Here is a 14,719-nt window from a genome sequence, read left to right as displayed (position 1 = left end):
GGACTGTATATTCTTGGCAGAGAAGGTGTGATGAGTTCGTGATTGTGTGAGTTTGAAGGTTTTTTTTTTTGAGACAGATTCTCGCTCTGTCATCTGGGCTGGAGTACGTTGATGTGATCTTGGCTCACTGCAACCTCCACCTTCCTCATTCAGGCAGTTCTCTGCCTCAGCCTCCCAAGTAGCTGGGATTATAGGTGCCCGCCACCCTGCCTGGCTAGTTTTTGTATTTTTCTTAGAGACAGGGTTTCACCATCTTGGCCAGACTGGTCTTGAACTCCTGACCTCGTGATCCACCCAGTTCAGCCTCCCAAAGTGCTGGGATGACAGGCGTGATCCACCATGCCCGGCCTAATCTTTTTTTAGACAGTCTCCCTCTGTTGCTCAGGCTGGAGTGCAGTGGCACCATCTCTGCTCACTGCAACCTCCACTTCCTGGGCTCAAGTGATCCTCCCACCTCAGATCCCTGAGTAGCTGGAACTGCAGGCCTGTGTTACTGCATTTAGCTAACTTTTTTTTTTTTTGGTAGGGATGGGGTTTTGCTGTATTGCCCAGGCTGCTCTCGAACTCCTGGGCATGAGCGATGCTCCTGCCTGGGCCTCATAAACTGCCACCATGCCCGGCCACTCTTTTTTTTTTTTTTTTTGAGACTGAGTTTCATTCTTGTTGCCCACGCTGCAGTGCAATGGTATGATCTCAGCCCATGCAACCTCCGTCCCCCAGGTTCAAGCAGTTCTCCTGTGTCAGTCTCCCGAGTAGCTGGGATTACAGGCGTACACCACCACGCCTGGCTAATTTTTTGTATTTTTAGTAGAGATGGGATTTCACCATGTTGGCCAGGATGGTCTAGACCTCCTGACCTCAGGTGATCCTCCCGCCTTGGCCTCCCAAAGTGCCAGGATTATAGGCGTGAGCCACTGTGTCTGGCCTGCCCCTAATTTGTTTTGTTTTTTTTGGCCCCTACTTTTTAAAGTAACAACTCTAGGTTGAGCATCCCAAATCCATAAATCAGAAAAGCTCCAAAATCTGAAAGATTTTTTTTTTTTTGAGACAGAGTCTCGCCCTGTCACCTAGGCTGGAGTACAGTGGTGTGATCTGGGCTCACTGCAGGCTCTGCCTGCTGGGTTCACACCATTCTCCTGCCTCAGCCTCCTCAGTAGCTGGGACTACAGGCACCCGCCACCATGCCCGGCTGATTTTTTGTATTTTTAGTAGAGGTGGGGTTTCACTGTATTAGTCAGGATGGTCTCGATCTCCTGACCTCGTGATCTGTCCGCCTCGGCCTCCCAGAGTGCTGGAATTACAGGCGTGAGCCACCGTGCCCGGCCTAAAATCTGAAAGTTTTTGAGCCCCAACATGATCCTCAAAGGAAGTGCTCATTGGAGCATTTTGGATTTTTGTATTTGGGATACTGAACTCGTTAAGTATAATGCAGATACTTCAAAATCTGAAAGAAATTCGAAATCCAAAATACTCCTGTTTCTAAGGATTTTGGATAAGGGATCCTCAACCCGTAATAATAAAAACTTACTGTTCTCTCTTTAAGACATATTTGTTAATGTGTTTCTCTTACATTCTCACTGATGACACAGTGAGTTTTTTTTTTTTTTTTTTCCTTTTAATAGTTTTTTGTAAAGATAGTCTTGCTATGTTCAGGCTGGTTTGAACCCCTGGACTCAAGGGATTCCCCAACTTTGTTCTCCCAAGTGCTGGGATTGCATGCGTGAGCCACTGTGCCTGCTGGAGCTTCTTAAGTATGGCTAAATAATGTGTTAGAATTTTATCAAGCTTTTTGAAAGCTTAAATACGTCCACTTGCTGATTCCTCCTCTGTCCTTGTTTTACTACCCATCCCTTCCACTCCCCTAGTGCAGCAGACAAAAATAAGACAAATCCATTGTGGGATAATGTCCTATGGAAGCCATTCTGTTGCTCTTTTCTAGGTATAGGTTTTAAAATTTTTCAGTGATTGGATTTACATAGCTGTGTATGGAAGCCTGACTCAGGTTTTTACTCAAATATACTATATATTTTGTTTAATCACTTATATTTTAGCACCACCCCTGCTAAGGAAAATGGATTTATTACTCAATTTTAGCAGATCTGGGGAAATATCCACAATGAGCAAAGGTGCTTTTACTATTGGATAATGTTACTATTTTGGATTACCTGTGGGTTTGTTCTTGTTTGCGTTTTTGTTGATCATAACCTTGGAAAACCAAGCATCTATATTTATTAAACATGCGGCTGGCTGTGGTCACACCTGTAATCCCAGCACTTTGGGAGATTGAGGCAGGAGGACTTTTTGAGCCCAGGAGTTCAAGACCAACCTGGGCAATGTGGTGAGACCCTGACTCTGCAAGAGATAAAAAACGTAGCTGGGCATGGTGGTGTGCACCTGTAGTCCTAGCTACTCAGGAGGCTGAGGCCCGGAATTGCTTGACCCCAGGAAGTCAAGGCTACAGTGAGCCATGGTTCTGCCACTGCACTTCAGCCTGGGAGACAGAGTGAGACCCTGTGTCAAAAATAAATACATAAATAGATAACAATGAACTGGGTGTTGCAGTATGAGTCTGTAATCCCAGCTATTCAGGAGGCTAAGGCTGGAGGATCTCTTGAGCTCAGGAGATCCCGGCCAGCCTTGTCTCTAAAAACAAAAATTAGAATATTTGTTTAGTTGTTAGGTAGTATTGTAGAGGAAGCTGTTTAAATACTTTTATTTCAACCACTATAAAATGTGTCTTTTGGAATATACAGGTATTGTTTGCTAACTTATGTCAGTTGATTTTCTTACATAGCATCTGTTGCTGTGCATAAAAGTAAATTAGTTACTTGCCATTTGAATTTGAAAGTGGCTGGCTGATGGTGAATTCCAGTTGGTTTTGTGTGGAAAGTTGCCATATTTACTCTACCAACTTGATGTTTTCTTTCCCTCATCTCCCTCATGAAGACCGTCTAAGTGGCTAGTAAATGATCTGAATCTAAATATTATTGGAGACATCACAGAGACTGGATAAATATTCTATCAAAAGTCCTTTTTGGAATACTTCTAAGTATTTTATGAAATTTATTTTTTAAACCAGGGGTATCCAATCTTTTGACCACATTGAAATAAGAATTGTCTCGGGCCACACATAAAATACACTTACACTAACAATAGTTGATCAGTTAAAAAAAAAAATCACAAAATCTCATAATTTTTTTTCCCCCAAGATGGAGTCTCGATCTGTTGCCCAGGCTGGAGTGCAGTGGCGTGATTTCAGCTCACTGCAGGCTCCGCCTTCCAGGTTCAGGCCATTCTCGTGCCTCAGCCTCCTGAGTAGTTGGGACTACAGGTGCCTGCCACCACACCCAGCTAATTTTTTTATTTTTATTTTTAGTAGAGGCGGGGTTTCACTGTGTTAGCCAGGATGGTCTCTATCTCCTCACCTTGTGATCTGCCCGCCTCAGCCTCCCAGAGTGCTAGGATTTCAGGTGTGAGCTACCGCGCCCGGCCAAAAACTCATAATGTTGTAAGAAACTTTACGAACTTGTGTTGGGCTGTATTGAAAGCCGTCCTGGGCTGTAGATTGGACAAGCTTGTAAACCCTAAGAAGTAACATGTTTCCAAGGTGAACTGGAGGGCTGTGGGTAAATGGATCATTTAACATATGCTCAAGGTTATTCCAAACTGCCTGTGAGACTGTGGCCTAGTCATCTCATTTTACTGTAGACCGATTACTTTTTTTTTTAAATGGAAGTGCAATGTACTGATTTTCTTTTTTTTTCTTTTTTTTTTTTTTTTGGGATGGGGTTTTGCTCTTGTTGCCCAGGCTGGAGTGCAGTGGCACCATCTCGGCTCACTCCAACCTCCGCCTCCCGGGTTCAAGCGATTCTCCTGCCTCAGCCTCCCGAGTAGCTGGGATTACAGGTATGTGCCACCAAGCCCGGCTAATTTTTTTTTTTTTTTTGATTTTTAGTGGAGACGGGGTTTCTCCATGTTGGTCAGGCTGGTCTCGAACTTCTGATCTCAGGTGATCTGCCTGCCTTGGACTCCCAAAGTGCTGGGATTACAGGTCGCCCGGCAGTGGACTGACTCTTAAACTTGCTGACTATCTGAGTTTTCTAAAAGTTTTACTTGTATTTTTATTTTTGTATTGTTATTTTTTGACTTGTATTTTAATTTACCTTTACTTTTTCTTATGAGTTTTTAGTACATCTTAAGTCTTGTGTAATGAAACTTTGGTGAATTGAGGAAATTACATTTGTACTAAAATACTAGTTTTTTTTGTAAAACGTGAGCAACCGTTTTTATTATTTATTATTTTTATTTTTTGTAGAGACGAGGTCTCCCCGGCTGGTCTTGAACTCCTGGTCTCAAGTGATTGTCTCGCCTTGGCCTCTCAAAATGCTGAGATTAGAGGCGTGATCATCCCAGTCTGTAAATCCCATGCAGGCGCCCAGCCCATGACAATCTATTCTCATCATACTTCAGTCTTAGTCATTTTGCTTTGGGCCCTGATTCAGCTTAAAGACCCCAATTCCATTTTTATCCTCTCATGCTACACATTTTAAAAAGGATACTATAGATTTTTTTCTATATATAAGTATCTTACGGGTATGGGTTAGTTATGTTTGTTGGCTGCATATTGTTTTCCTGAACTGCTGCCTGCAGAGAGTACGAAGCCCGCTTGGAAAGGTACAGTGAGCGCATTTGGACGTGCAAGAGTACTGGAAGCAGTCAGCTAACACACAAGGAAGCCTGGGAGGAAGAACAGGAAGTTGCTGAGCTGTAAGTAATAGAAGTATCGCCCTTTGCCACCATCTTTTCACATTGTTAGGAAAAGAGGGAATATTAATCCTAAAGCAGTATGTGTATTTAAGTTTATGGGGCACAAATTGGACTGTATTACATTGGTATACTGTATGGGTTTCTGGGTTCCTTTGCATAGTGGCATTTTGCCAGTAGCAATGTGGAATATTTATTTAGTTATATGTGCACTTGTTTATTTACCAGGCCTTTGAGTGTTCCTGCTCCATGCTTTCACCTTGCAAGTACTCTGGTAATGTGGTTTCTTTTTTTCTTTTCTTTTTTTTGAGACGGAGTATCGCTTTCATCCAGGCTGGAGTGCAGTGGCATGATCTCGGCTCACTGCAAGCTCTGCCTCCTGGGTTCAAGTGATTCCCCTGCCTCAGCCTCCCGAGTAGTTGGGACTACAGGTGCCCACCACCATGCCTGGCTAATTTTTTGTATTTTTAGTAGAGACAGGGTTTCACCATGTTAGCCAGGATGGTCTCAATCTCCTGACCTTGTGATCCGTCTGCCTTGGCCTCCCAAAGTGCTGGGATTACAGTCCTGAGCCACCGCCCCGGTGTTATTTATTTATTTAGTTTTTGAGACAGTGTCTGCCTCTGTCGCCCAGCCTGGAGTTCAGTGGTGCGATCTCGACTCAACTGCAGGCTCCGTCTCCTGGGTTCACGCCATTCTCCTGCCTCAGCCTCCTGAGTAGCTGGCACTACAGGCACCTGCCACCACGCCTGGCTAATTTTTTTTTTTTTTTTGTATTTTTAGTAGAGACAGGGTTTCACTATGTTAGCCATGGTGGTCTCTATCTCCTGACCTTGTGATCCGCCTGCTTCTGCCTCCCAAAGTGCTGGGATTGCAGGCGTGAGCCACCGCGCCCGGCCTTATTCTTATTTTTATTTTTGGGATGGAGTTTCGCTCTGTTGCCCAGACTGGAGTGCAGGGGACGATTTCGACCCGCTGCAACCTCTACCTCCTGGGTTCAAGCGATTCTCGTGCCTCAGCCTCCCGAGTAGCTGGATCTACAGACGCTCACCACCACACCTGGCTAATTTTTCTATTTTTAGTAGAGATGGGGTTTCGCCATGTTAGCCAGGCTGATCTCGAACTCCTAACCTCAAGTGACCTGCTCACCTCAGCCTACCAAAGTGCTGGGATTACAGGTGTGAGCCACTATGCCCAGCCGGGTATGATAATTAATTTTTTTTTTTTTTTTGCTAATTTAATAAGTGAAAAGCATTAAATCATTGCTGTCCTTTTGCAACAGCTCTGGTGTTCAAGTCATGTTTCCAGCGTGTTAATGCTTCCTGGTTTCCTTTTGTTTTTAGAGGCACAGTTTCGCTCTTGCCCAGGCTGGAGTGCAGTGGCATGATCATAGCTCGTGGGATCAAGCCATCCTCTTGCCTCACTCAGCCTCTTAATGTAACTGGGACTGTAGGTGCATGCCACCTCACCCAGCTAATTATTTTAGTTTTTTATAGAGGCAGGGTCTCACTCTGTTGGCCAGGCTGGTCTCAAACTCCTGGGCTCAAGCAGTCCTCCCACCTCTGCCTTCCAAAGTGCTAGAACCCACCATGTCCAGCAAACTGCATGATTTTTTAAATCTTTGTATTCCCCAGTGCCTTGTGTATATTTGCTAAAGCAGTGTTGTTTTGCTGTGAACCTAAAACTTGTAAAATGTTGTGTCTTTTTTTTTTTTTTTTGAGATGGAGTCTTGCTCTGTTGCCCAGGCTGGAGTCCAGTGGCCTGATCTTGGCTCACTGCAGCCTCCACCTCCCATGTTCAAGTGATTCTCCTGCCTTAGCCTCCCAAGTAGCTGGGATTACAGACATGTGCTACCACGCCTGGCTAATTCTTGTATTTTGAGTAGAGACAGGGTTTTGCCATGTTGACCAGGCTGGCCTTGAACTCATGACCTCAGGTGATCTGCCTGCCTTGGCCTCCCATAATGCTGGGATTACAGGTGTGAGCCACCACACCTGGCCAAAAGTTAAGTCTTAAAAGAGGTTAGGTGCAGTGGTGCATGCCTGTGGTCCCAGCTACCTGAGAGGCTGAGGTTAGGAGGATTGAGCGCAGGAGGTGGAGGCTAGTGAGCTACGATTGTGCCACTGCACTCCAGCCTGGGTGACAGAGTGAGAAATGTTTGGAAAAGAAAGAAAGAAATGTTTGAATTGACTTGAATTAAATCTCTGGGTAAGTTTTTGTGTTTTCATAATAACTAATTACATTTATTTAGCTTGAAGGAGGAGTTTCCTGCCTGGTATGAGAAGCTTGTTCTGGAAATGGTTCACCATAACACAGCCTCTTTAGAGAAGTTGGTAGATACTGCTTGGTTGGAGATCATGACCAAATATGCTGTGGGAGAAGAGTGTGACTTCGAGGTGAGTGCCTGTTCATTTCTGATTGGACTTGCCGTCAGAATTAGAGCTGTTGGCCTAGGTTACAGAACACATTTCTACGTGTGTAAAACTGTTATATGTAGTATTATATTTAATATCAAGTATTAATACTTGATGTTAATACTTGTGTGTTTGTTTTTGTTTTTTTGAGATGGAGTCTCACTCTGTCTCCAAGGGTAGAGTGCAGTGCACAATCTTGGCTCACTGCAACCTCATTCTCCCATGTTAAAGTGATTCTCCCACCTAAACCTTCTGAGTAGCTGGGACTACAGCTGTGCACCACCACGCCCATCTAATTTTTTTATGTTTTTGGTAGAGACAGGGTTTCACCATGTTGGCCAGGCTGGTCTTGAACTCCTGACTTCAGATGATCCATCCACCTTGGCCTCCTATCAAGTATTATAAGGAATAAATTTTATTTTTATTTGTTTGTTTAGAGACAGGGTTTCGTTCTGTCACACAGTCTAGAGTGCAGTGGTGCAGTCATAGCTTGCTGTATATAGCCTTGGACTCATTGGCTTACGCCATCCGCCCACCTTAGCCTTCTGAGTAGCTGGGACTGCAGGCATGTGCCATCATTCTTGGCCTTGAACCAAATTTTAGAACCACATTCATCACCAAGAATGTTTTAGTATTGTAATAATTGGAACACTTTGTTGTACTAGTCTATCCTTGCTGTGTCTTTTTCATCCTTTTTTGATAATTCTGTTATTTTGCCTTTTGGGTTTTGATTTTTCTTTTTTTTATTTTTTGGAGATAGAGTATTACTGGACTCTGTAAGTCTTACTGGACTTGCTGGAATAGTGCAGTTTCGCGATCTTGGCTCATTGCAGCCTCCACCTCTCAGGCTCAAGCGATCCTCTCATGTCACCCTCCACATAGCCGGGACCACAGGTGTGTGCCACCATGCCCGAATAATTTTTTGTGTATTTTGTAGAGACAGGATTTCACCATGATGCTCCGACTGGTCTCTAACTCCTAATCTATCCTCTTACCTTGGCCTCCCAAAGTGCTGGGATCATAGGCTTGAGCCACTGTACCTGGCCCATGCAGTGGCCATGCTAGTCTTGTCCATATTATTCCAGTTTCATTATATGTGCTGGCAAAGTGAGCACATAATTCTTACTATGTTTAAAAGACTTTTAAGATTTTTTTTTTTTTTTTCTGAGATGGAGTTTCGTTCTTGTCCATGCTGGAGTGCAATGGCGTGGTCTCAGCTCATTGCAACCTTTGCCTCCCTGTTTCAAGTGATTCTCCTGCCTCAGCCTCCCGAGTAGCTGGGATTACAGGCGCCCGCCACCATGCCCTGCTAATTTTTCATTTTTAGTAGAGACGGCATCTCTCCACGTTGGTCAGGCTGGTCTTGAACTCCCGACCTCAGGCTTCGGCCTCCCAGAGTTGGGATTACAGGAGTGAGCCACCGCGCCCGACCTCAGACGTGTAATCCCAAGTCCTTGCTGTAATGAGAGTTGGACTTTTTCTACCTTTTTTTTTGAGACGGAGTCTTGCTCTGTTGCCCAGGCTGGAGTGCAGTGGCACGGTCTCGGCCCATTGCTAGCTCCGCCTCCCAGGTTCATGCCATTCTCCTGCCTCAGCCTCCCGAGTAGCTGGGACTACAGGTGCCCACCACCACACCTGGCTAATTTTTTTGTATTTTTAGTAGAGATGGGGTTTCACTGTGTTAGCCAGGATGGTCTCCATCTCCAGACCTTGTGAACCACCCGTCTCGGCCTCCCAAAGTGCTGGGATTACAGGCGTGAGCCACCACGCCCGGCCTTAAATTTATTTTTTAATTATCCAGCCAAAATAACTAAAGGGTAACTATTACAAAAGTGATACCTAACACCAAAGCAATCCCTGTGTATCTTTTAACAGCTGAAAGTAAGATTCAGGAGAAACAACTAAACAGTTGTTAAATATCTATCTGTATGTACTTGACACTGGGCTAATTGCTTTACATAATGTCTTGCAGAATTTGCACAGAAATCTTGAGGTGGTAGGCAGCCTTATACATTTAAATGGCATGTCGAGATTGATATGTATCAGTTATGAGTGCACTCAGCCGTTATGTAGTGAAATTGTAGTAGTGGCCTGTAGTTCTCAGACTTTGGTGTAACACTTAGCTACTGAAAATGCGTCCTTGGCTGGGCATGGTGGCTCAGGCCTGTAGTCCTAGCACTTTGGGAGACCAAGGTGGGCAGATCACCTGAGGTCAGGAGTTTGTGACCAGCCTGGCCAGCATGGGGATACCCTATCTCTCCAAAAAATACGAAAATTATCTGGGTGTGGTAGTGCATGCCTGTAATCCCAGCTACTCGGGAGGCTGAGGTGGGAGAACTGCTTGAACTGTTCTTCGGCCCATTCCTTGAGGGTTCAGAAGGTCTAGGATAGACCTAACATTTTTAAGTTCTAACAATCTGCAGGGTGGTAGTGATGCTGTCACATGAGGTATAACACTTTTAGTAGTACTGGCTTAAACAAGGAGGACGTGATTATCTCACGTAGTAAGTCTTAGATAGTTCCAAGTTTGGCATAGAGGCTGAATACTATTATCAAGGACCTAGACTTTCTCTGTCTTTCTGTTCTGTTCTTCTCAGTGTGTTGAGTTCTGGTCCTTAGCTTTGTTGTCCCTTGGTTGTGATAAAATGTGACTGTGTTCAGAGTGAGGGAATACTTATCAAAGCAGTCTAAGAAAATCTTTCCAGAAGTGTATCTGGAAAAGTCTTTCTTGAAGCATAAAATAGAAAGCTCCACCCTTTATCTTTACATGTTATTGGCTAGACCTTGGCTTATATAACCACCCAGAGCTGCAGCGGGGGCTGAGAGAGTATCTTCCTTTGTATTTAAGTCTCAAAAGAGACAGGCTGGCAAGAGAGAAAAGGGAGGGAATAACTTGGTAGCTAGCTCAGCAGCAGTTTGTGCTACAATAACCAGTACATGATGGGGCCAAGATTCACACCTGTCTCTATGGTTTCAAAGTTCTTGTTCTTTCTTTGCTTCAGTAATTTACTCCTCTGACTCCTTTCTATCTCCTAGCTAGTTCTTTTTTATTTGTCATGTCTGGCAGTACTAGTAGGGTTTTTGTTTATTTGTTTGTTTTTTATCGAGACAGGGTCTTGCTCTGTCTTCCAGGCTGGAGTGCAGTGGTGTGGTCGTAGCTCACTGCAGCCTCAGCCTCCCGGGCTCAAGCAATCCTCCCACCTTAGCCTCCCGAGTAGCTGGGACTGTAGGCACTCACAACCATGCCTAGCTAAGGCTTTTTTTTTTTTTTTTGAGATTGAGTCTAGCTGTCTCCCAGGCTGGAGTGCAGTGGCACCATCTCGGCTCACTGCAAGCTCCACCTCCCGGGTTCACACCTTTCTTGTGCCTGAGCCTCCCAAGTAACTGGGACTACAGGTGCCTACCACCACACCCAGCTAATTTTTTGTATTTTTAGTAGAGACAGGGTTTCACCGTGTTAGCGAGCAGGATAGTCTCGATCTCCTGACCTCATGATCCGCCTGCCTCTGCCTCCCAAAGTGCTGGGATTACAGGCGTGAGCCACCGCACCTGGCCAGTTTTTTTTTTTTTTTAAATTTTTTTTTATTTTTATTTATTTATTTTTTTTGAGACGGAGTCTCGCTCTGTCACCCAGGCGGGAGTGCAGTGGCCGGATCTCAGCTCACTGCAAGCTCCGCCTCCCGGGTTCACGCCATTCTCCTGCCTCAGCCTCCCGAGTAGCTGGGACTACAGGCGCCCGCCACCTCACCCGGCTAGTTTTTTGTATTTTTAGTAGAGACGGGGTTTCACTGTGTTAGCCAGGATGGTCTCGATCTCCTGACCTTGTGATCCGCCCGTCTCGGCCTCCCAAAGTGCTGGGATTACAGGCTTGAGCCACCGCGCCTGGCCGCAGTTTTTTATTTTTTATAGAGAAACGGGGCCTCGCCATGTTGGCCAGGCTGGTCTCAGACTCATGAGCTTACGTGATCCTCCCACCTTGGCCTCGCAAAATACTGAGATTACGTAAATTCATGAATCACTGTGGCTGACCATTGTGGGTTCTAATCACATACTTTATATCAGTCAGTGTCCTGGCAGGAAACAGATAGTATACTCAAATGTAATTGAATTGAGCTTAATAAAGGGGGCTGTTGACAGCACACAGCAGCACAGCAGTCTGATCAGGGTTAAGGAAAACTTAACAAGGAAGGGTTAAGTACCTCATACCTATCAGCAGTTGGGGGAGACTTTATCATTTCTAAACCCCAAGGAAGCAGAGGGAGGGAGTGGGTACAGGAACTAGAAAAGAATAGCTGCTGTTGTTGAAGTGTACTTCGGGGGGTAGTGAGAGAAAACTGTAACTGTAACCAACCTCCTAGGGAGGCATTTGGGAATAAAACACCCCAACGATGCTTTACTTCCATCTCCTGGTTTTCTGCTGATGCTCCCTATGAACTGAACTCACCAGAATCTAGCGGGCAATGGGAGTTTTGGTGGAGGCTGTAAAGGTCAGCCTATTTAAGCATAGAGACAGGTAGAGAAGGATGGAAATGGATTTGACATGGCAAAACGAAAATATTTTGTACACATCTGCAAGGTGAAAGAAGAAATGTTTGAGGGAAGATGGGCTGAACCCAGTGGCTCCTGCCTGTAATCCCAGTACTTTGGGAGGCTGAGGGAGAAGGATGGCTTGAAGCTAGGAGTTTGAGACGAGCCTGGGCTAGGGAGACCCCGTTTCTACAAAAAATAAGAATTGACTGTGTGTGGTAGTGCATGTTTGTAGTCCCAGCTACTTAGAAGACTGAAGCAGGAGGATTGCTTGAACCCAGGAGTTCAAGGCTACAGTGAACTATGATTACACCACTGTACTGCAGCCTGGGCAACATAGCAAGACCCTGTCTCAAAAAAAAAATGTTTGAGGAAAAGGAAGAGATACTAAGGAGCTATGTATGTCCATAAACATGAAAATATGTTTAAACTTATCAATAATGCAGGAAATCTAATCGAAACCATAGTGAGATAATGTATACACATCAGATTAATAAAGAAAAAAAACTCACTGCCAAGTTTTGACAGGAATGTGGAATTGCTCATAGTGTAAATAGCACATCTATTTTGGTAAGCACTTGGCATTGCTGAAAACAATTGGATATTATATATTACACCCTTTGACTAAGGATTTTTTCTTGAGTATTTACCCTCAATTTTGCCGCAGGAGATTTGTGTAAGTATATTAGTAGAATTGTTCATAGTAGTCCGATGAGGAGATAACCCAAGTAGCCATCAGTAGTTGAATGGATAAACAAATCGTTAAGCCACAGAATATAGCAGAAAAAATGTGAACTTGAAAGAAGTCACAGAAGAATACAGTATGATTACATTTATAGAAGTCTCAAAGCAGGCAAAACTAACTAACTCAGAATGTTTGTTACCACTGTCAGGAGGAGAGGAGAGGGTTGTTTCTACCTGAGCGTAGGCTTACTGGGAGATTCTGAGGTACTGTTAATATTCTTTTCTTTTTTGAGACAGGGTCTGGCTCTGTCACCTAGGCTGGAGTGCAGAGGCGCAACCTTGGCTCACTACAACCTCCACTTCGCAGGCTCAAGCCATCCTCCCACCTCAATCTCCCAAGTAGCTGGGACTGTAGCTACAGTGCCTGGCTAATTGTATTTTTTTTACTCCCTCATCCTACAGTCCAAAGGCACTGGCTAATTTTTGTATTTTTTGTAGAGACAGGGTTTCACCAACTTGCCAAGACTGATCTCGAACTCGTGAGCTCAAGCGATCCTCCTGCTTTGGCCTCCCAAAGTGTTGGGATTACAGGTGTGAGCCACTGGGCCTGGCCATTATTAATGTTAAGTACTTTAACCTGTATGGTGGGTACACAGGTGTTCATTATTTATAAAAACGTTTTGCACTCTTAAGTGTGATAAAAAATAAGAAGTAGATATGATGGACATTGGAAGGGTGCCACATACATTGTCTCAAGCGCCATATAGAGGTATTTATTGATGACCTGCTATGTAGAGAGCATATTTTGGGTGCTGGAAAAACCATGGTGACCAAAATCAACAGTTGTTTTGGGGTGTTTAGCATTGGTGATGAGGCCAGGTGTGGTGATTCACACCTGTAATCCAAGCACTTTGGGAGGCTGAGGCAGACAGATCACGAGGTCAGGAGTTCGAGACCAGCTTGGCCAACATAGTGAAACGCCGTCTCTACTGAACATACAAAAATTAGCCAGGCATGGGGGCACGTGCCTGTAGTCCCAGCTACTTGGGAGGCTGAGGCAAGAGAATCGCTTGAACCCAGGAGGTGGAGGTTGTAGTACGCCAAGATCGCACCACTGCCCTCCAGCCTGGGCGACAGAGCGAGACTACGTCTCAAAAAAAACAAAAACAAAAACAAAAAAAAACAAATTGGTGATGAGACTTATGAAAGAAAAGCACAGGGTATTTATTGAAGTTTATAATCAGGGGAATCAGAATTGGTGTTGTCCTACTCCTCTGAGGAGGCAACATTTAAAGTGACACCTATAGGTTGAGTAGGATATATCCATGGGAGAAGGGGGCATTGAATATTTCAGGGAGAGAGAACAGGGTGTGTGAAGGCCCTTAGGCAAAAGGGAACTTGATGGTCAGGAACGGGGTTTCTCAATGTTAGCATTACAGACTTTAGGACAGAGATTCTAGTGGGTGCTGTCCTGTGCATTGTAGGGTATTTAGCAGCATACCTGGCCTCTACCCTCTAGATGCCAGTAGCACCCGAGTTGTGAAAATCAGACATTGCCATATGTCTTGGGGAAAGGAAAAGAGGGATGACAGAATTACCCCTGTATTGTACCGGGAAAACCATTGTACTAGAAGAACAGAGAAAAATCAATGTGGCTAGACTATGTAAGGAGGGAGGATGGTGTTAATGGTAGTATCAGGTAGCCAAGGGCTAGATCTTGTATAGGTCCTCAAAGGTTAGGTCATGGTTTGAACTCTGTTGTTTTTGGTTTTTGATTTATCATAAGGCTTACTTTGCAAAACTGGTTTGAACTCTGTTTTTTTTGTTTTGTTTTTGTTTTTGTTTTTGAGGCAGAGTTTTGCTCTTGTTGCCCAGGCTGGAGTGCAGTGGTGTGATAGCTCACTGCAACCTCCGCCTCCCGGGTTCAAGTGATTTTCCTGCCTCAGCCTCCTGAATAGCTGGGATTACAGGTGCCTGCCACCATGCCCGGCTAATTTTTGTATTTTTAATAGAGACAGAGTTTCACCATGTTGGCCAGACTGGTCTCAAACTCCTGACTTCAGGTGACTCACCCACCTCAGCCTCCCAAAGTGCTAGGATTACAGGCATGAGCCACTGTGCCCGGCCTGGACTTTTCAAAACGTATAATTCTACATTTGTGTGACAGTTTTTAAAATACCTGTCTATCCTACCAGACAGAAAGTCCCATGACAGCAGAGATCCTGTCTGTCTTGTTCCCCTCAGTATACCCAACTCCTAGCATGCAGGGACTGGCAAGGAGTCAACACTCAAATCTTTATTGAATGGCAACATACTCAGAACTACAAATA

The 14,719-nt window shown here is 44.6% G+C and overlaps 1 protein-coding gene across 2 annotated transcripts in view; it reads left to right on the top strand.

Moving 5' to 3' along the window:
- BAZ1B (bromodomain adjacent to zinc finger domain 1B) overlaps positions 1 to 14,719 on the top strand; it is an 84,531-nt gene that overhangs the window by 7,628 nt on the left and 62,184 nt on the right. For both annotated transcript variants that reach the window (XM_023218693.1, XM_023218692.2), the window contains exons 2-3: positions 4,651 to 4,767; positions 7,016 to 7,160. In XM_023218693.1, coding sequence (XP_023074461.1) covers positions 4,651 to 4,767; positions 7,016 to 7,160 — 262 coding nt within the window. The remainder of the gene's footprint in view (positions 1 to 4,650; positions 4,768 to 7,015; positions 7,161 to 14,719) is intronic.

The sequence above is a fragment of the Piliocolobus tephrosceles genome, chromosome 8 (assembly GCF_002776525.5).
Source record: "Piliocolobus tephrosceles isolate RC106 chromosome 8, ASM277652v3, whole genome shotgun sequence".
In the NCBI taxonomy this organism is placed as follows: domain Eukaryota; kingdom Metazoa; phylum Chordata; class Mammalia; order Primates; family Cercopithecidae; genus Piliocolobus; species Piliocolobus tephrosceles.
The sequence above is the reverse complement of the archived record's forward strand: the minus strand, read 5'-3'. Positions and strand labels throughout refer to the sequence as shown.